The 22,464-nt window shown below is 43.5% G+C and overlaps 1 protein-coding gene across 2 annotated transcripts in view; it reads right to left on the reverse strand.

Moving 5' to 3' along the window:
* Positions 1–16,494: 16,494 nt before the first annotated feature.
* Positions 16,495–22,464, reverse strand: part of SCG2 (secretogranin II) — a 21,847-nt gene continuing 15,877 nt past the window's right edge. For both annotated transcript variants that reach the window (XM_026040090.1, XM_026040089.1), the window contains exon 2: positions 16,495–18,792. In XM_026040090.1, coding sequence (XP_025895875.1) covers positions 16,901–18,778 — 1,878 coding nt within the window. In that variant the 5' untranslated portion in view covers positions 18,779–18,792 and the 3' untranslated portion in view covers positions 16,495–16,900. The remainder of the gene's footprint in view (positions 18,793–22,464) is intronic.

Raw genomic sequence — 22,464 nt, forward strand, 5'->3', positions numbered from 1 at the left:
CAGAGTGCTTTAAGTCGTGAAGTTGGCAGTTGCTTCCTCGTCTTCTTGTGCCCCTCTTGTCTCTGGCAGATCAGACTCCTTGATCTCTCTGAGCCTCAGTTCCCATCTGCAAAAGGAAAAACCAGCATTTCTCTATCCTAGCTGGGTACTATGAGCAAAAATATGGTAAAAAACATGAAGCGCTCCAATCCTATGGTAATGGAGGCTGTATAATGAAGGTGGGCAGATTCCCAAGAAAACTTTTTGCTTCACCTATTTCATTGTAGTTTTGAAAATTTAGTGACATTGTGCCAAGACTTGGGTGGCATAAAACAGCACTTTCGATGATTCTTTGAGAATCAGGGTAGTTAAAAGTTTTGCAGGGACTTCGTTGGTGTGACCCTGCCAGACTTGGGGGATGCTGGAGCAGATCTCCTGTGTGCCCCTGGGACACGGCCTTACAAGAGCAGATCCTAAAAGCCTATTTTTACACCCCAGGGCTCAGCAAGATGCTCTGACATAAACTCTCTGCTTTGGGTCAAGAGGAGCTCATGGTTTTATTAGCTCTTGAAAAGCTTACAGAAGGGAGAAAATAAAAGGGCTGAACATTTAAATACCTCTGAAAATACAATATTCTAAGGTATATCAAAGCTTTCTTTAAGGAAGAGATTACTCTTACATTCCATGTCTATGCGTGGACTTTTTTTCAACATAAAACCTATTAAAGGGCTCATTGTGTAGAACTGGCTGAAAGAACGGCTTAAGGATGAGCAGCAGACACAAGCATGAAAAGGCAGAGGAGAAGGGCCCCCAGCAGGGCTCTGTGAAGCGTGGCTCAGCACTGCAGTGCTGAGGGCATTGCAGCGCCCCAGAGCAAAGCTCTTTGGGCTTTGCTTCCACCTTCCAGCAAGGAAGGGTTTCTGTCTCGGAGCTGTCGGCAGCCTGGCCAGAGAGCCCTGGGCAGTGGAGAGGGGATCTCTGGTGCTCCAGGCTCTGGGAATGCTGCAGGAGCACATCGGAGCATTGGAGCAGTCGAGAAGGGCTCTGGAGCAGTTCAGAGCAGCACACTGGCTGAAATTTCTCCAGCGTTCATTTCACTTCTGGAAAAATCATGATATAAAAATAGGTTTGCCTCAATACATTGATTAGATCGACTTTTCTTTTTGGGTTTGCTTGCTGACATCATGTGCTATGTTTTAAGTTAGGAAACCTCATTTGGTGGCAACAAATAGGAGGTTAAGAGAGCCAAGGCTGTATTACACCATGATAAAGACAAGTGTGAGATCACATCTTTGATGAATTTCCATTGAGGGAAAAAGAAGAGTTCTCAGTAGAATGCAATTGGAACAAAGCACCGAGAATAGATACGGTTGTCAGCTGGCATGTGCAGCTTTCCCAATCCCTGCACCTGGGGAGCACATGGACACCCACAGGGAGAGGCCAGGCTCAAAGGCCGCTCCGATTCCATGGGTTCCTCACACCTGCATGGAGCTGGCTGCACACATGCCAGCCTGCAGTGCCTGGGCATGGGGCACCGCACACTCTTGTGCATTTTACCCCACTGCTTGCATTCTTATTCTCTTTGGGCTTTGCATCAAAAATACTCTTGATTTTGAAGCTGTATCCACTTGAAGGTAAAGGAGACATTACAGTTAACATCCAGCATGTTGGATTTTTTCATGAGCCTTTTATATGTAATTACTCACACGCCCATGAGGGTACACTTATATGTGTGTCAGAAGTGCTTTCAGATTCCATTATTTAATTCAGGAATTATCCTCCGAAAAATTTAGATTCATGTCTTCGTATTAGGAGAAAACAGACTTCATAAGTTCAAGCCTTTGGTATAACCAAGTTTCAAAATGTCTTCCAGATCAAACATATCCAATAAATCATTTAGTGATGCCTGTGGTTCTTCGATCGGATGCTGCATGGACCAGAGTTCAGTCAGAGGCATAAACAAATGCTTACTCATCTTAGAGCAGTAAAAGTTTGTCCCCGCATAAAAGATGGAAAATATTAAAATCCAATGCCAAAATAGCAAAGAATAAAATGCAAAACCAACACAGCAAACAAAAACCAGAAGTGTTTTCGTGCCTAATTATATTTATTTGCTCTAACAAAACTGCTAGGATTCTGCAACTCATAGCGATAAAAATATTTTTTCCCACTGAGCGAGGCAATGAATTAGTGGGCCCTGCTCCCTGCAAGCCAGGTTTGCAAATCCGGGCTGGAAATCAGCAGTCAGATCCGTCCCGGTGCTGGGCGGAGGAGGGGGCTTGGAGATGCAGGTAGCTGGGCTCTTGCTGCAGAGGATTATCCCGCAGAGAGCAGAGCTGGTAATGAAAAACCTGGCAGGGTTTGGAGGAGAGGAGAGCAGGTTTGCAAGTGAGTCAGCGCGCGGGGCGCTCCTGGCGCGGGGGGTTTGTGACAGCATGAGTCAGAGAATGGGAAGATAAAGTCACAGGCTTTTCAAGTTGGCAAACGTATTTAGGCCCGTCTTAATACTTTTATGGACCAGCATGCTGACAGCAGTACCTGCCTCCAAGTACCAACAGCTCCCTGGGCTTAGATGCACCAGAGTGGGACCTCAACAGATTAATATAATTTATGATGTTGCTAGAAAGTGGAAACTCAGAAGCACTGGGAAGTAACCAGAATATTCTCTCCCCATGAAGCTCACAGCAGTATTTTCAGCATCCTGAACTTGTTTCTTTTTTGCTTAGGCAAAATGGCTCTGGAGCCCCTCATTGCGATGCTCCAGATCACCTCCCCTTGCCACCTTCTCACCAGCTCCTGCTGTCCCTCCCTGCAGTGCCCATGGTGGCACGTGCCAGGATCCATCAACAAGAGGCTTTATTTCACAGTGGTGCCCGGCACTTTTCCAGCACAGCAGCTTGCTCCCTGCCCCACAGCTCAGCTCTCCTATGGGTGCTCCTCTCAGCTCCACCCTCCTGTCAGGGACAGGGCCCTGGCAGATGAGCCACGCGGAGGGGCTGAGGCTCCTCGTTAACCCCCTGGCTTCTTTCACTGCTGCTCTGCTCCCGTTGCTAAGGAAGGTTTCTATGGAGAAGGCCCACCAAAAAAGTAGAGATTGGAGAGAGTCGATGTTCAAAACAGATGAGCTTGATGCTGTCAGCAACAGGCTCCTTCAGGGGAAGGCAGGCTGCAGGAAGAGGAGCCCGCACTCCAGACGTGCTGCCCACCATGAGCTTTGCTAGGTGGCCTTGATTTAACTTTGCTCATCTGTGGGAAACTTAAACTATTAGAACAAATGCCAAGGGGGTTATAGCCTTGGTATAGGGATGTTCTCACAAGGTATTGAGCCAGAAAAGTCAGTGATAAAGGTGGAGATTCAGTCTCCCCCTGAAAGCTCTCATTGCCCTGTGCATGACCCATGAGCAAGACAAGGAACCACGGAGGAAAACATGTTTTTAATCTGTCCAAACTGGGATTCCAGTTGCACTTTAATATCTGTACCCCAGAGAGGGATTCCAAAATCCTTGCACGTGACATGCAACCTGTGCAGTACTTGCCTCACTGCTGGCTCTTCCACTCCTTGACAGGCTGGAACAGCCAGTAACTCTTCTCAAGACAGAGGGCATGCGAAGGCTTTTGCTCCTCTTACCAGGCTTATCTTCACTTTACTCCTGTATCTTCATTCCTGACAGCCTGCCACCTTCGACAAGCTTGAAATGTGCCAAGGAGAAAGGTCCATTGGAAAATGGTAACTGTCACTTACCATGACTGCTTTGCTTGCATGCAACCAGCCTGCTCCTCTTAAAGACTTGTGTTACAGCATCTGGGTGTTGGGCCGAAGCTCTCCCTCCACGTTTCATGCTGTTCTGGTAATTTTCCTTTTTGTGTAAGCCTGGGGATGCTGCTGCTAATCCACTTAATGCATTAACTTGCCCTGGGGTCTGCTGCATTCTTTGCTCACTGAGGGAAAATCAGAAAATGAAAGTGTTGGGGTTGAATAAGTGGCTGCTTGTGACTAGGCTGTTGTGTTTGGGTTTTCTGCCCTGCTCCGTGGTGCACACACTGTGGTTGGCCTTTATGCAGCTGATCAGAAGAAAAGTGGTTAGAGAAAAAGCCTGCATTAGGCTGGCTGCTATTTTCAGTCTGTGTGCTCAGAGAAATACTGGAATTGCTGCTGTTTCTGCCTTTCGCTCTCCCCAGTGGCCCAGGAATGGAGAAGGACGGAGCAAGCAGAACCACCGTGCTATTCCCGCTCAGCAGCACTCACATCTGCTCCTTTTGATCCATACTCTGTGGGTGAGAGCCAGGAGGTGACTGTGCATCCATGTGTCAGATTAGGGAAGCCTGCCATTCCCAAGGGAAGGTGTCCTGGGCCGGAGGCAGCCGGGGCAAAGGGACGCACCATTCCTTGTTCTCACTGAAGGTTAGAGGTGGACCTCAGCAGCGTGAGAGTTGTTTGCACTGTAGTCTCAAAGCTAAGCTGCCTGGCTTTTAGTGAATTATCACCTAAACTCGTACTTCTGAGAGGCTTTCTTTCATGCACCTCTTGCACGCAGCAGTAACCCTGCGTTCACGTGCGTGGCTTCAGACAACCCACACCGAGTTCTTCCTCATTACTGTGGGGGTAGAAAGAAGATATCAGGCCCATCTTGTGCTGTCTGAAATTAAGTTACCTGAGGGAAGAGAAGCAATTTTTCCCCTAAATGATTATATTTTTCCAAGTTCCAAATGTCTTCCTTAAATGCATGTCCCCATGATCTTAAATACTTATTCCTCATGGTCTGTGTAGCTATAGGCTTGAAAGGGATTTACCTGTCTTCCTTAGTGGAAACCTGTCTTTCTGAGTGGAAGGATTGTTGGTGGGTAGCAATTTTCAGCCTATTGGTTTTAAGAGGTATAATAAACTCTTATAGTGGGCACAATGGTCCTGCAAACTGTTTCATAGGATGAGGCAGATAGTGTCTTCATGACCAGGGCTTTAATTATTCTGAGAATGTCTTTTCTCAGAGATGCTTACTACAAATATGAGTTATGATTTTTTAATAGGCATTATTTATAATTTAAAAATGCATCTTTATGACATTACAGATTGCAGCTCGGATGAGGATGTACAAGGTGCAGAGCTTTGCTTCCTGCTAGAGAGTGTAGCAAAAGTGACTCAAATCTCCTTCTCCATTAAGCAAAGCTCTAAATGCCTCCTCTATTTACACTGTCAGCCGAGCACCCCACTGCAGCGGGCTGTGCTCTGGCTGCCTGTGAGCCCTGACAAGCAGCCAGAGGATTTGCACTTTGGTGGAGACGGGTTCATTACCTCCAGCAACAAATTCCTCTCATAAACACTCCTGTGTGTTCAGGCTGCAAAGAGACTTTGTATATACTCTGACAAAGTACATTTTCTACATACTGTTCTGGGTGTTTTGACATCCCTGATTCATTCCCATGCCCAGTACCTGATGTTTTTTCTCCAAGTTGTGTGGGTTGTCACCCTACAAGACAGTGGGATGCCAGAAAAATGGGATGGGACCTCTGAGACATGGTGTGTCCACAGCTGCTGTAGAGCTCACCTGGCCCATTCGTCTGGTCAGGTGGGTCTAGGGCAAGCAAGGGGAGGCCAAAGGAGTCCTTCATTTGGTGGTTATGGGAGCGTCTGCAATTTAGGAAGGTTTTGTGCTAGTGCTCATGATCAGGAGATCATCTCAAACTGCGAACGTGGCAGGTTACGTCATTTCCATTCACGCAGAATCCTTAGAAGTCTAGCTGTTCTTGTTATCCAAGTCACTGTTCAAGTTTCTCTCTGTTCCCAACCTTGACTCCAGTCTGTAACATCAAGTATCTCGGTCTCATTACGTGTTCCTTGAAACATCACTTCCCTGAGTGGGCTTTGTATTTGCTGCTTTTGAACGTCATTGATTGCTCATGGGCTTTGAGATGAGAAGAACAGAAACTCCTGATCTGCCTTGACTTGCTATGTTTGTTTTTTTTTTTTTTTTTTGAACAGGAGGCAAAAGCATGAAGCAGAAAATGCAAGTGGGGAAGGTAAGTGTTGTTTCTGAAGCTGCTTAGCACCCAGCACACTGCAGTGGTTTCCAGTACAGAAAAGGTGCAAAGAAGTCAGTTGGGAGAATATGTTTCCAAGGGGGTCTATGCTCATCAGCCCCAGTCTTTCACAGTCCATGAGCACAAAAACATCATCCATTCACTTCTCCCGTCAGTGTGCCTTTTATTTCATAGTATCAGATGTTTGTAAGGAGCACTGAAAGTGCATAGCTTCAATATATTTTGAAGTGAAGCACTCCTACACGCCATGTACATGTTTGACGTTTCTTTCTTGCCACAAAAAGCACTTTTTTTCTAGAGGAAGTAAACATCTCTCTGAATATATATAGCTTCTGCAAGTTTCTGTTACTGTGTCATCTATTTACTGGTAAATAGCTGTAGGAAGGGCCATAATAGCTGGAGCAAGGTTGTGCTAGCCCTTCGGTCTGCAATTGGCAGTGCCATTCCTGATGCTGGAGGGTAGAAGAAACGCATAAAAACATTATAGCTCAACTGGTCTTACTCCATTTCAGCAGAATATCATGTCCACTTGCACAATCAGCCTGAGAAAGGCAGGTAGTCCTGCAGAGAGAAACCACCTGGCAGAAATGTTTCCCCCAGGATCAAGCCTGGGAGATAGGAGATCAGCAAGCAGATGAATGATAATGGCAAAAATAGAAATTAAATAACAATTCAGACTGCTGGCTCTTCTAAGTTCCCTTGGTAATTTTGTGTGTGTGTGTGAATGAGTAATGGCACAAATGTGGCTGCTGCAGCAGCAGAAACCAAGATCTGGGGACTAGTTGGTGACCAGCCTTTGTCTTCGCATGCATTGTAAAGCATTATCAAATGGAAAGAGCCACATGAGGCAAGTTCAGCTCTCCACATATTTTGTTTAGTTTTTTTTAAGTTTAGACATTTAGCTTCAAATGTCTTCTTGAGACATTTCTGCCCACTTACGTACAAAGCACTTCCCATGAAGCAGCTTGTTGGAATAAATATAATGGCATAAACTCCCACTTTGTACCTATAAACATCCTGTTACAACTACGTATTTTTTTGTTTTACTGAACTCTTGAGCTATTCTTCTATTTTAACTATAGGAACATAACGAAATCTCCTCCAGATGCTGTGGAAAGAAGAAGGAACAAGCTGGATTTTAACACCTCCAGGAGCCTGGAAGGTGCTGAAATGCTGCAGAACTCAGTGCAATCATCAGATTTGCACCTGAAATTTCTCCCTTGAGGTTTTTGAGCAGAGCGCTGTTGGATGGGTGATGATGGACTCTGCTGACGTGTTTTCCCTGTATCACTCTGAAAGTTGTCTTACTGCCTGCGAGGTTGTTTGCCCAGCACAAGTTTTAGCTGTACAATGGGCTACTCTTGGAGTTTTGATTATTTGTTTTCTTTTCTTTTTTTTCTTCATTGCTGGAGTTGCTATCAATTCCCCCCTCTTTTATTTGCTGCTCTTCAGTACTGCTTTATTGGCCCAAAACTCACAGTCTGAGGCTCAGGGTCCTCAGGCTCACGTGGGTCACTGCTCTGTGGGCCCAGCCTTGCCCATGCCCAGTGTCCTCCAGCCCCACAAGCCCCAAGAAATATCTAACCAAGAAAGGTTCCTTGGGTGTTGTGTCATCTGACAGGCACGTGTGTGCATGAATCTCTTCCTACAAGTGCTGCAGCACCAAGGCAGACTCAGGAGCATAAAAGTTTCCACAGGAGCAGTAATCCAGAGCTGTGATTCATTCGTCTCATGACTCAGTGCTGGTGTTGGAGCTAAAGCCATCTCAGCTTTAGGAAAGAACCATCCTGCAAAGAAAAAGAATATTTTTTGTTAAAGCAAAGTAGCTAATTGCTGTCTCAACACTTTAATATATCCCCTTGCAAGTACACTTTGGGTTTTGAACGTATTACGTGGCGTCATTAAAGCTGTTACTGGCCTTGCAGTTCTCCCGGTACCTTCTGAAACAGGCGGAACAGCGATGCCGCAAGCAAAGGAATGGGCTCAGCAAATTGCTTGCTAGATTGAACTACATTCTTGAAATGGAGTTTAAAAGTCAATGGAGCTACTCTTCCAACATTACAAAATTGAAAATTATCAAATATCAAAGCATAGTTAAGGGAAGCAACCCAGATTGTCCTGGGGACCAGAACTAAGGCTGCTATATCCTCTGACACATTAGGGACCCTCATCAGACTTATCTGGATTCATAGCGAGCTTCCCGTGATGAGGATGCTTGCTTTTTTAAGTAGGTTTTTTTTTTTTTTTTTACATTAAGCTATAGTGCAATCTCAGCACATTTGTATTATAAATAATTTTTTCAGTAACTCTCTGAGAAGAAATTATTTAGAAAACCTGTAGCAGACACGTTTGACCACAGAAACACCTAGAAAGAAGATTCTATTTTCTGCTTCACAGGTTAAAAGAAGGGCATCTTTTTTTGGCTTGAAATAGGATATTTTTTTTCCTGAAAAATGAAACTCCTCTTTGAGTAAAATAGCTCACAAGTTCCTGGAATGGAAAGAAAAAATCCTTCAGAAGCTTAACACTTTCTGTTCATCCTTTTGATTTTTAAAAGCCACAATAATTTATTTCATCATGAGGTAGTATTTGTTTTGAGCTTATGCTTTAATTTTTATAAAACTTTGCCAGAAATTTGCCTATGTGAAAAATTTGTCTGTCTTTGGGGAGATGTTCCGTTCTTGCATGGCACCCAAGGGGCAAGGCTTGGACCAAGACACCGGCGTGGTCTCTGAGATAGCACAGCACCTCCCTGAGCTCCCAGGAGACCCACAGTGGTGAGTTAGTCCTTACCTATTTCCGCAAGCTCTAGAAATACTTAATGAAAGATATAAATGCATTTCAGGGAGGCATAATGGTTTTTTCCTGAGTTGTCAATTGTGAAGAAACACCTGGATTCTTTTCCAAAAGACTCCCAACATTTCCCCCTTTGCCTCCCTTTATATTTTTTCAAAGCAGTGTCTATTTAAAAATAAAGGATGGTATAAAGCCTGATACTCCCAGTATTTCCTTCAATTAGTCAGGGCATGGCAATTTTTGAGCTATTTTAGTGCACAACGCCACAGTTTAGGCAGCAAGGTTTTTTTTCATAATGCCAAAGACCGTAAAGCTTTTATAGCAATAGCATCCTTTGGCCTTCATTTCTATGTAACAGGAATATTCTCACTTGCTTCCTCACCTTTCCTTTCTTCTGTCTGTAGCAACAGCAGCTCTAGGATCTGCAGTTTAGTGTATCCTCATAGCCTTCATTGTAAAGTACGTTGCTATAATTGCAGCTGTAAATAAAAGCAAGTGATGTCATGGTTTTAAACACTTTCAATTCCTGTGCTCACCTACCAGGGATGGATAAAGCAATACGTTCCCATTTCCTTGGCTTTTAAAAGAAGTAAAGTAAAATAGCAAGCTGCAGATCCAACGTGGTGTTCACAGTATATGTAGGAGGATAAATGATCATAACTTGTCAGGCAAATGACTGTTTAAATTGCTTTTTTTTTTTCTATTTTAACACATAGGAAGTCTCAGCTACTGAAATGTATGGCTCAATAGGTAGGATGGGCAACTGGCCTGGAAAATAGTACGTCTATTCTCAGATGCATACACATGTTCATCAAGGAGAATATTAAAAAATTCATTCCAGAGGGACATCAGCATTCAACTGTTTAGCAGATTAGCTACTGAATAATGGATTGCACAGGCAGAAAAGTGTGCACTGTAAAAGGTGAGCTACAAGTTAATGCCATTTCCTTAGGAAAAAAGTCAAATGCTCTAACAGTCCTGGTAAATATTATATCAGTTCTGCTCTGTCTCCACAGTCTAATATGGTAGATACATTGTTTTTAAACAGATGAATCCTTTATATGTATATAAAATAAGTGATGCTAGATAATCTAAAAATATAGATATACCCCCAGCCTAAAGGAAAAGAGCTACATTTTTTGTATACTGGATATCTTACTGTAGCAGCTGCTCAACAAGAACATTTCAGCAAGGAAACACACTCAAAACTTATCACGAGATTGATTAAGCTCAGCTTGCTGAGTTGTGTCCTGATCTGGGAGGAATGGATGGAAAAATGTATTTGAGCTTTTTGTTGTTTATAACGACTGTACTTCGGAATTTTCTTGGAAGGCTGTTGTCCTCGTCCACTGTTCCTCATGGACTGCAGCCAACCACTGCTCACCCATGTAGGGCCCCCGGCAGCTCGCCAACCATTTATCTTAGAGTATTTTTCATGTCCAAACTACTTAACATCCCGTCAGATCTGGTCTAGAAGATGACATGACAAAAAAATGGAGTAGCTTTAAGTCTTGCTATTGGATATGTTTCTAGACTTGAGCAGAGTTGTATTTTTGGAGCTCATCCTTCAGTCTGTGTGGAAGGAAGGGAAGGAGGGCTAAGAGGGGTTATCTATTAATAGCAGCTCAGTTTGGAGCCGAGAGATTTGAAGCTCTGATGTGCCTATCTGTGCGTAAAGCAGAGCTCAGCTCCATAGAAGGCATATTAAACAACTAACCTTGAAGGAGTTTCATGGCCAAAGCAATGCTAAAGAAACCTAGCCCTTGAGTCCGTAGCTGCCAACATAAAATGTTTCTTTAAATATTTTAACTATATATTTGAGCTATATGTCTAACTCTGTATTTCAAGATATCTATATTGATGTGCCTGATTTTCCTTGTATATGAAGGAGAATTAGAATGCTAAGGTTCAAAATTATATGAAACCGTAAGAATATTCTGTGTAATGTCAGATACATAGGACTGAAATAAGTATTCCCAAGTGAGAATGTGGCCAGGAACTTTGAATTCTTTCATGGAATCCACAAATAAACACAAAGTCCTCACTCAAAATGGAAGAAATAGTATAAAATTGAAAACAAAACTGTTAGTTTCATTAAAAAAAAAAACCTTTAAAAAATATAAAGTTGAGAATTTGATGTTCTCTTTCATGTTTTTTTCTTAAATTATGCAAATAATTAACTTTGGCATTTTCCAGTGATTTCTTTCTAGAACAGAACTGTTGATTAGCTCTTCCCAATAGCTCCAAACTCTTAGAATAAAACCACTGTCAACTGCAGGGAGACTCAGCAGGGCACAGCTCTTCGTGTCATCAGAGCAGCCGCTGTGGAACAACTCCGTTTCTCTGCTATAACTTTTCCTAGCAGGTGGTAAAACTCATGGCCATGAGAGAAAACGGGGTCTTTGCAGTCCAGTACCTTGAATTCTCTGACGTCAAAGAGGAGAGAGTGTGTTAGGAGAGTGTGGTAGAGAAAGGCAGGGGTGATACCTTTCTTTTTTGAGCTCAGGGGCAAGAGATTTAAAATGTAACTATAAAATTTGATCTGGGAAAAAAAAAAGATTATTAAAAGGAAATATGATTTTGGGAAAAAAAATAGTCGGTAAGGAACATCCATGATAGGTGGTGGCTCTCTTTCCCCTGGAAGTCCTAACCTGAGGGACTGGTTGCCCTTTCTGTGCAGTGTCTTGGTGCTGACGTGGGCTTAGGGTAGGAGGAAAGCCACTCCAAAAGCCTCACCAAGGTGACCCTGAGCACCGTGTTGAGGGGGGACAGCTACCACTACCAAATCCAGCAGGCGAGATGATGACTGCAGTGAGCAGGATGGTAGGAGAACCACCCTGATGTGCGTCACCCTCTTTAAAAATATATAGTTCAGTCTGCCCAGATCTCATTTAGGCATTTAAATGAAGTAGTTAAAAGATGCACACACACACACACTTACACACCCCACAGCTCCACCAAATGAGATTTATTCTGTCCTTAGCAGGGGGGCAGACAAATCTGGTGGACTTGATACGGGTGATATAATCAGGGAGCCATGAATGTGGCATAAACTCATTTTAGCTCATTATTTCTTTTAGCTCTTGTCCTGGAGCCTGCTCATGTGAGCCGTAAGATTTGGCTGCAATGTGGGACTCCCACTGAAGTTCCCCCTGCGAGAGGCTGGGTTTCCAGCTAGGAGAAAAGCAAGATGCTCTATTTTTAGACAGGAACCAGAACATTTTTGGGAAGCACATCACGGAGCGGCACTTGTAGGAGCTGGGGAGCTGCCAAACAGCCATTTTCTAACTCTCCTCCCCCAGAGCAATAAGATTTCCATAGCTCTTTTTTTCTACAAGCTTTCTCCTAGCAGAGGAAGGCAGAGATCTCTGCATTGGACTTTATCGAGCAAATCTGCTGAATGGCAGGCGTGGTTTTAAAGTTCTTCCAGTATAGTATTACCAATGAACCTTTTGCATTTGGAATCACAGGCCACCTGTCTTTCTGTACAGAGGAAGACACCGTAAGCAAATGAGTGACTCTCACTACAGTAAATCCAAGACATTTGCAGATACCGTGTGGTTTCCTGGAATAACAAGCTCTCTCCAGAGAAACGCCAAGTGCATCTCATCAGTCGCATTTAGAGCTCTGCAACATCTGCAAGTAAATTATTAATGAGCTCAAACGTCTTAGAATCACCCCAAAGTCAGGCACAACGTGGCTCTTTGGCTCATCAGCTCAGATTTGGGCTCGTCCTTTCCCTTCTTCCTTTGGTATCGTGGCTGCAAGCTCCGCAGGCGCCTACATAGCTAAGCACAAGCAAAGAGCAGCTGGCACCAGCTGCGGCCGTGCAGGTCTATGCAGCCCTTGGGGAGCAGTCCCTGATGGGTGCTGCTCTTGGGACCCTGCTAGGGATGCTCCTGGGATCACTGCTCCCCTCGCTACACATGACTGCTGTGCACAGGCACCCTCAGCTGGCACCGAATCCGTGGGCAGGGATTGCCTGGAGGAGAGGTAAAAGCTACGGAGAGGAGCAGTGGGGTGAAGCCCCAAGCAGGGGCGCCTTGGCTCACCCATTGGCATATTAAGAAAATGAAGGGTGCTTCCTGTTCTTTTCCCTCCAAACAAGGTGTCTTTGTAAAGAGCTTTGAGAAACACCAGTGAAAAGGGTTAGATGGGAGTCAGTGTAGAAATACCTGTCTAGAAAAATAATAATGCAAAGACGCAATTTCTTCAAATGAGGTCAGGTGGGCACCTTCATTTTTGAAGGAACACGTGTTCCCACATAGCAGCCCCACCTGACCAAAAAAAATGGAGCTAGCAAGATGCAAATGCAAGCAAAGCAGTTGCAGTAATATGCGACTGAGTGAAGAAAATAAAAGGTGTTAACTCTTGTGGCTACTAGTGCAATTAATTCTGGTGAAAGCAGGGAGAGGAGCACCCTTAGGTCTTGAGGAATGTGTCAGGTGCAGGCAGGCCAAATAATACAGCATTTCTGCTCAAGTCTCAATGCGGGGAGGACTTTATGTGTGGACACTGGAGCTCACTGTAGCCCCTACGAGCTGCTGGGGAGGAGAAATGTTTCTCTCTGCCAAACTAATCTCACTCATAAGCAACATGTGCCATCCAGGCTACTCTCATCTCATAGCCCCAAAGCGGGATTAAAAATCTACCCCTTTACTTTACCTGAGCAAAGCCTGCAGGGTTGACACTTCGTTTGGCATGTGATTATAATAAAAGGCCTGATAGTGTATCTATTATGTATTCTACGTGCATTATTAACAACATGACTTCTTCCCCCTTACACTCCTAAGGAAAACATAAAACACAGGAAAATCAAAGCACAAGCGAGAGTGGATATTAAGAACAATTAAGCTCTGCACAGCGTCTCTGCAGGGGAGCCACTCTGGAGCGCCGTAACTGAGCGGAGTGGATATTATGCTGTACATTTGGTAATTCTGTCCTGCAAGCTCAGCTATAACTAACTGCTCCTTTGCAGAAGCTTTCATTACATATTAAGCGATAGCTGTAGCTACCAAGAGATGTTACCTGTTTAAATAGTCACTCATTTAATTTATTTCTTTGCAAAAGTGAGTTGCAGTTATGCTAGAAATAAAGTACTTCATAAGATGATTATACATTTTTTTTTTAAATCTGTTTCTAGAAGAGGAAAGGACATTAATGAGACTTTATTTTTTTAATCTGGCAATAAGCTTGAAGCCTCTATTTAATTCTATTATATAATGTGCAATGTTATTATTTGAGACTCATCTCTTTTCTTGTTTATGAAAATGAAGAACTTCAAACAATAAATTCCCAGAAGACTTCTACACCCTGTAAGCAAGATGTTCCTATAAAAAGAGATATAGTTACTCATGCTGAGCAACGTGTTAGATCCTCAAGAGCCCAAGATATCGACATGCCCTTGCTCAGCCTCCTGTGCCAGGAGATGTTGCCGGCTCTGCTCTCCATGTGAGAGCAGAATTACTTGAGACGTGTTGCTCAAGACGAAGCCCTGCTTGTATGGCTGTCTCCTGGGCTTAGAAGAATACAAACTGAAAGGAAAAATTAAAAGGGAGGCAGTAAGAAGAGTTTTCTTTGTCTTCCATAGCTCCTTTTGCAAAGGCTTATCGACAAGCTTTGCCTTGGTGGCATGGCTCTATTTTCTTCTTACATGCAGCCCCTGAAACAACCTGTCCTCTTTTGTTTTAAACCTATGCTCTCATAAGGCTTAAAGAAGTTCTGCTTCATCAGATCTTAATTCACTCTGGTATCCACAATATCCACCAAGCTCTGCCCAAGAGTGAGCCAGGAGGCAGTTCCTATGGAAAAAGATTCCTAATAACTTGGGCTAGGAGCAAGCCAACATACCCAGTGAAAGACGGAGCAGAAAGACAGCGAAAGGTGAGGGAGGAAGGAAAAGACACTAATGAACTTAAAACGATTGATTTCTGCTGTTTGGAGCACATCTTTGACCATGTCTGGTCATGTTTCTTCTGTGTGGTGTCTTGTCTAGGCTTTGGTCCTCCCCACATCTTGCACACAAAGGAATATCAGTGCCTGGGAATACGGTCAAGAAATAGTGACAAAACAGAGCCCTACCAATGCATTTCCTTTAGCTGGAAGCAGCCTTCAAAAAACACAGCTACAGTTGCAAGAATAAAAATAATGCACTGGATAAAACAGCAGCATCTTGCAGCAGGTGGGTTAGATCTAGGTGACCTCTCAAAATGACTCCTCATTCCAGGAGGCGGGACCACCAAAATATGATGCTGAGAGTAACGGGAAACATCCCAGTTGTCCATTATTCTGCAGGGCTATGCTGTGTTTGGGAAGGAAGGAGGGAAGGATGATCATAGACTTTTATATTAAAATAAGACCTCGGGGGACAATCTAAAGGTACAGCAGTTTCTCGCTGAATACCGCAGACATTCATTTAATTCTCAGTGCTGTTGTTTTTATTGCACTTTCTCTATTATTGTCCTGACTGAAAGAATATTTTCTAAAGTCTTAACTGTAGGGGAAGATGTCAAGATCAAGGAGAACAAAGGTATTAGGATTTAGGTGATTAGAAAGTTTCTTTTAAGCACAGTTTTGCTTTGAATAAAATTTATTCAAAATTACCAGTGTCCTAGGCAAGTGTTTCTCAGTCAATAGCACCTGTGGTATCCTTCCTTAGTTCAGAAGTGAATGTTATGCAGGTATTTTTCAAGTCTGTTTATGGTTTATCTCATTTCTGAAACTGGAAGCTAAGCTGGTTGGACTCATCCGCAGCAATTGCTGAGGATAACGGTGACACAAAATGAAGTTCTGCAGCTTTGCTCCATTAGTCATTACCTCGCTGAGCATCATTCCCACCCCACTTAGCAGCGATGAGCTACTGAAGAATACCATAGGGAAAACATGCTTTCAAACAAGAATCCCGAAAACGCTTATGCTTGAGCTGTTCCAGTGAAAAAATAGGGATGAGTCAGAGTTACACAAGCACATTTAGTTCTGGGAAAGGGACATGGCTTTTTCAGACCATCCAGCACAGGGCTTAACAGAAGCTACAAATGTTCAGTGTCGGGGAAATCAGGCCGTAGAGTGAAATATAAAGGGTCTGTGTAAATTTATAACGGCAATGTCAAGAAATGGCAAATGATTTTTTTTTTTTTTAACACAATAAAGTGATCTTACCTACAGTGTTATTCCCTACTTGTCTTTCTGCATGTTATCAATGGCGAAAGAGACAGGAACCTATTTGCAGAGCTTCCCATCCTCTATTTGGATGAGCAGGTTTAATTCTGTGTTTGCTTAGAGAGTTACCGTAGCATCTGTCTTAGCTGGCCAGCTCATCTCTGCTGTCTCCGCTGCTGAGAGATACATAATCATTAATTACTTGGGGTCATCTTGGAAAGATTTAATGCAGCTACTGCCCTGGCAGACTTCAGCAAGCTTCTTTCTTCAGTTGCTCCCTGCCCTTGGGGATTATGCCAGCCCATGTTGTTGCATAGCCCAGAAACCCACATGTGTCTGCTGTCATATCGTTCTAGCCCTTCTAGAAGCAATATAGGCTTCAGAAAAATTATCTATAGAAGTATAATATTTTTTCTGTTTAAAATCACTGTGACTTCATCAACTGCCACAAAGAAACACAGCCTGTTGTCCAGAAATAATTTATTCATCAACAATAAAACACTGAATAGAAAAGGCCTTGTAAATAAAACTATATATATATAATGCTTTATTCTTTTATTTGATACTCCACAAAAAAACACTACAGACAGTAACAAAATAATCCAATTAATTTTAAAAATTTCATATGATAGTTATCACTCTTCATTTATCATGTTTTATTAACAATGCAAAGGTTGTTCTTGTACATTTTCTAGTTTTACTTGATTTCATTAGATTGTTTCTTAAAACACGTGAAGCAATTTATTTGCCCCATAATTTATAACATACATAAGTATATCCATAAACAATATAACAGCTCTGAGAAAGATATGCAGACTGTTCAATGGTAAATAGTCTACCGTAAGTTGTTTAGTGGGAGAGAGGGGAATAAATCACAACCGAATCAGGATAGAAGTCAACACATCGAAGAGAAATAATATCTGGGAAACGATTACATATTTTCCATGGCCCGTTTAGCAATGTGATCTCTTTCAAGCTCTGATTTCTCCTGTTTTAGATACTCTAGCACCTTTGCTAGCATATCCTCATCCAGGTACTGCCTGTTCTGGGTGTCATCGGGCTCCCCGGCCATGGACAACCGCTTGCTGAGCGCCGCCAGCTTCGCCGATTCCTGTGGTCCCAGCTGGCTCAAGTGCTCTCGCAGGGCTTGCTCCAGCTGCTCATCTTCCTGAAGGTCATTTTCAGCAGCTGGAACTGGAGCTCGCTTCATCTGGTTTGTGTTGATAACTTCGGGATATTTTGCCAACATCTTTGCCAAGTAATCGGCCAGCTCTTCATCTTTCTCGTTCAGTTTCTCATATTCCATTTGTCGCCTTTCCAGATCGTTAAGCCAAGCAGCTTTAGGAAACTGGTGCCCTTTCAATCTTCTGGGAAGGTAAGGCAGTCTCGGCAAACCATTTTCTTGGTTGAGACGACTTAGTAAGTAGGAGGGGTTCTCATTAGCTAAGTTGTCAGTTCCCAGAAGACTGACAATATCTTCAATATTGAGGTCTTCGGGCAGGTTTTCTGGAATAACGTTAAGAGGCTGCTGCTTCATGTATCCATTTTTAGAGTTTACATTATTTTTAAATATATCACTCTGTCCTAGATTAGTTTCGGACATCTCCTCCAGGTCTTCTGGGAATCCTACTTCCTGCTCAGCTTCCAACCTTTCGCTCTGAAGCTGCTTCTTTTCTCCAGCTTTCAGCATGTCTATTAAATCCTCGGGAGGAATTTGTAAATTCCTTGAAATTTCTATTAACTGAGCTATAGACTGAGGATCAAGTTGCTTATCCAAAAAGGTAGCTGCTCTTTTTTCCTCAGGTTCTCCAGTCCTTAATTTCCGGTTGCCAGCACTTCCCACCAGCCTCTTGAGGTAGTAATTCATTAGCTTTGAAACATCCTCTGATGCTTGATCTTTATTCTCCCTTCTCATTTCATCCTCAAGGAAGCCGAGTTTCCCTGACCTTTTCATTTCATCATCAATCTCCTCTTCATGTTTATCAATTTCCTCTTTGCTGTCTTTTATCTCTTCCTGGGTTTGGCTTTCCACTTTTTCCTCTATAGGATTCCAGTCTTCTCCTCCAACTACATCTTCATAAGCGATGTTATTCACTTTATACACATCATCTTCATCATCTGCATACAGTTTCTGGTCCTCATCCAGCCTCTCTTTCTTGTGACTGCTCGGTCCCGCCATCTTCCCCAGCTCCTGAAACACAGACTCCAACGTAGCAAGACTCTGGGGTGTGTATTGCTCTTCCACTATCTCATTGGTACGCTTGAAAGGGCTGTCTCTTGAACTCTCTTCATAGTGCCCAAGTGGCATCTTGAGGTATTTCTGCCACCGCTCAGGCCACTTGTAAGCCTCATAATCATCAGTTACTCCAGCTGGATTATCTGAACTCAGACCATAAGGTTTATTCTCCTTTGGGCCAGCTTTTGACTCTTTCTCAGCTTGCCTCAAGGCCTCCAACATCATTTTAACCCACTGAGACTCATCTTCGGTTAATGAATCCCGCATATTGTCTGGTAGGTGAATCTGGTCTTTGCTCTCCTTCTGCTGCAAGAGATACGGAGCGCTTTGATAAGAGTTGTAATCAGGGCTGCCTTCTCCCTTGTTGGTTTGCTTGCGAAGATCTTCTATGTATTCCAAGGCTTTGATCATATCAGGGTTTGGGAGCCTTTGCAAGTTTTTCATTACATAGTCTGGGTCTTTCTGGAGCAGCTGATACTGCTGGAAGGAAGCTGCATCAGCACAACAGATGAGGACAAAGAACAAGGTGAGACCACATGCTGCTCCCAGATGGAAGTTTTTAGCTTCTGCCATGTTTAAAATATTTCCTTCAAATAGAGAAGAAAAAAGGGACAATTAACATATGGAGAAAAAATGATTAAACTGTAAATCATATCGCAGATTACTGTTTTTGATTGGAACTCATCATGAAGAACACCTGTATGTGTCTTTATTAGTTATGGAAGTCTATTAGAACTCATACACGGAGGCCCTGTTTTGGTTCAAATTTATTTTGAGAATTTACTTTGTGAACCTTCCTAATGATTCCTTAGTTTATTGGAAAGTATCATCTTGTAATGCTAGAAATGTTTCCTCTATGCTTAATTTACTTTATGACCGTAAATTTTGCACTGGCAGTACTAAAGTAAAGAAACAGAAGTCCTAGGTAGCTCATAAAACGCCTAGAGAGAAATGTAGATGCTTAAGTGATGGCTGCAAACAGAAATCCCCATGTAACTGTATATCTGAATGTTGCTCAAAAATATTAATATTAAAACTGCATGTAGAATTTTTTTGTATGATTCTTTCACTGGATCTCTAATTTCATGCCAGAGTAACACCACTGAATGGTGCTAGACTGCAATAAAATCCATGTAATAATAGAGAACATGGCATATCAAATGACTTACAGATTAATTTCTGTCATTACTACTAGTGTTATTAATTCCTAATCGCTTAAAAAATATATTATTTTCACTATGGGTGATTTTTAAGCAATAGATCTATGAATGAAACCTTTCCCAAAAGCCAAAGAGAGCCTCTGTGTGAAAGCCAATCTATACTTCATCTCAAAAGCACTTTTTTTTTGCATTTCTCTTAACCAATTTTGAAAGGAGGTAAGTTCTCACTAGTGATTTGTTCAAACAGTGTTTCCTTTATTCACTTCAGTGGAAACCAAATCAGGTCCTAGGACAGACAGAAAGTTGACTTAACTGAGCTGAATTTACAGCACACAAAGAGAGCATCAAGAGATGCCCTTGTCTAATCTTGGTGTCCAGTTTACGATGAGCACTAATAAACTCACTTTGAAAGAACAGGAGTGGGAAAAATACATGTCCAAGTGAGTTACTGAGCTCCGAGCACTGCTGTGGATGACACATCCGTGCAAGCACCATCCACTCACGGCGATGTGAAAATTCCCGTCATTATTTCCGAGGAGATGCTCAGCAGGGAAGGCAAGGGGGCTGGGAGACAGGCAAGGGGCTCTTCTCTTCCTGATGCATTAATGAATAATGCACAGCAAATAAATGGCAAAGATGGGAACCACTTTTCTGAATTGATCTGTTTGGGTTCCGAAAAAAAAACATCCTGTTGTGGTGGTGATTCATGTCTCTTTGAAGCAGCTACGTACACCAATATTTACCCACTGTAAGTTGAAAAACAGAGTGAATGTGCTCGTTTTACCTCCCGGGTAGATTTTTCCACTCAGTTTTTGCCCTGAACATGATGTGACTTAACTAAATATTTAAAGCACTAGTGGAAAGCTGCTTTCTTTTTTTCTTTCTTCCTCAGCAAGCTAAAATCCAGAATATCAAATAATTTCCCCAAATATTTAGGAATCCCAGCCTACTATCAAGAATTGATTTCACAAAGAGTTAAATGAGACAGTTGATTAGAAGGTCCCTCCCTTTGGATCTTGGTTTGCCCTAAACCAACAGCTCTCCTATCTGATGTCACAGAAAACACTCTAGTCCTATATATATCATCACGGGAAAAAAAAAGAAAACCTGCATAATTCATTATTTTGTGTTGTGTAGAACTTGTTGTAGCAAATAAACAAAACACAGATTTGCAGCCAGGCTGATTATGAACAGATTTAACCTGGTTAGGATATGAGAAACTGTCTTCTTTTCAGGGTGGAGGCAGGGAGCTCGTTCCATAATTATCTGCTGGGCACCTCCCCCTCGCAGGGACGGGGAGCTCAACCTCCTTTACTGCATACAACTAATTACTGTTATGTCCCTCTCTAAAAGCCATTTGCAGCCAATTAAAATGAAAATACAAAGTTTTGCAGCATTTTCCTCAGCTGAATATTTGCTTTGCAGAAATAACAGGCCAGCAATTCCCCTCTAGATATCTAAGTACATTTGTCTACAGATCAATTTTCACTTGCATTTTCTTGATAGATAATACCTGAAATCTTCATCAGGAGAACTTGGGAATGATTCCTTGTAAAAGCTTTGGCTTCAGGTCATAAAATCCTGTCATTAAATATAGTGCATTATAAAGGGTATTATTTAGAACAAGAAGACTTCTCCCCAGTCTTTCAGGCTTTCATCTCCAATTTTGAGACAAGAGAGGACATTTTAGATTCTTTTGAGGATCTGCAGTAAGGCTTCTTTTATGCTGCTCATCACAAAACCAGCTAAAATGGCTGTATTCACTACAGCTGTTATAATTATGAAGCTAGCCAAGAAGAAGAGGAGCAGATTTTTGCTCCTCTGTTTTATGGCAGTAGCCTCCTCTACCAGCACCCGGCAAAGAGGCGAACCTTTCTGTGGCCAACAGATGAAGAAGGGGCTGTTTACAGAGTGAGGGGACTGAGCTCTCACTGAGACGGGTGCGGAGGCCATAAAGCCTGACAGAAGTTCTCGAGAACAGAGACAAAACAAGGAAATGAATCTCCTGGCCGGGATGTTTCCATGGCAACAGTAATTTTCTCTCTCAGGCTTTCCCAGTAGTCTTCTCTGATGTGAAGATAATGTTTCCAGTGACATTTCTTGTGAAAACTCATAAGCTTTTCAATAGCCGAGTCCTTGCCCTAAGAGGCAGCAAGGGACTCCGACAGCAGTTTTCCATAAGAAAAATATGGAAACATATAACACAGCCTTCCTCCCGTTTGCTTTTGCAGTGAGCAAAGCGGCTGCAGTTAACTCAGTCTTTAACAGTGCATCTTAATCTCTGGGTTGTGAAAGGGGCATGAACACAAACACGAGTGTAGGTGGGCAGGAAACCAAACCAGAACAAACCACGGGGTGTCTATAATGACTGCTTGCACATATGGAGGCTTGATGAAGCTGTCTTTACACCCAAAGAAGCCTCTCACCCTGCGTTTTGAAAAGCCCAAAGTGGTCGTAAGCCAGAGAGAAAAGAGAACAGCAAGCGAAGCGTTACGTTGTACTTCCCTCCTGCCTTTAGAGACCCAATAAAGCTGACAGCATAAACACACGAACGTCTACGTGTCCCTAGACCTTATAGAGGTTCCCATATGCCTATAGTCTGTGCGTATCAGTGCAGACATTAGACGCAAGCCCGTCTATAGGTCTGCGAGGATCTATAGGGTAGGTGTATCAAGGGCAGTGCGAATCAGTGCGGACACGAGGTGCGGTCCCGCTGCCTCCTGTGGCGCGGGGCTCGAGGTGGCCGCCGCGCAGCTCGTGCAGCCCCGAGCAACCCGCGCAGCCCCGAGCAACCCGCGCAACACCGAGCAGCTCGTGCAGCCCTGCGCAGCCCGCGCAGCCCCGAGCAGCCCGCGCAGCCCCGAGCAACCCGCGCAACACCGAGCAGCTCGTGCAGCCCCGCGCAGCCCGCGCAGCCCCGCGCAGCCCCGCGCAGCCCCGAGCAACCCGCGCAACACCGAGGAGCTCGTGCAGCCCCGCGCAGCCCCGCGCAGCCCCGCGCAGCCCGCGCAGCCCCGCGCAGCCCCGCGCAGCCTGCGCGCGCCGCGGGCACCATCTAGCGGCGGCTGCGCGGGGCCCGCCTGGGTCGCTTGGGTGCTT

This window comes from Nothoprocta perdicaria, unplaced genomic scaffold, assembly GCF_003342845.1.
Source record: "Nothoprocta perdicaria isolate Ctin4 unplaced genomic scaffold, notPer1 scaffold_25, whole genome shotgun sequence".
NCBI classification, from domain to species: domain Eukaryota; kingdom Metazoa; phylum Chordata; class Aves; order Tinamiformes; family Tinamidae; genus Nothoprocta; species Nothoprocta perdicaria.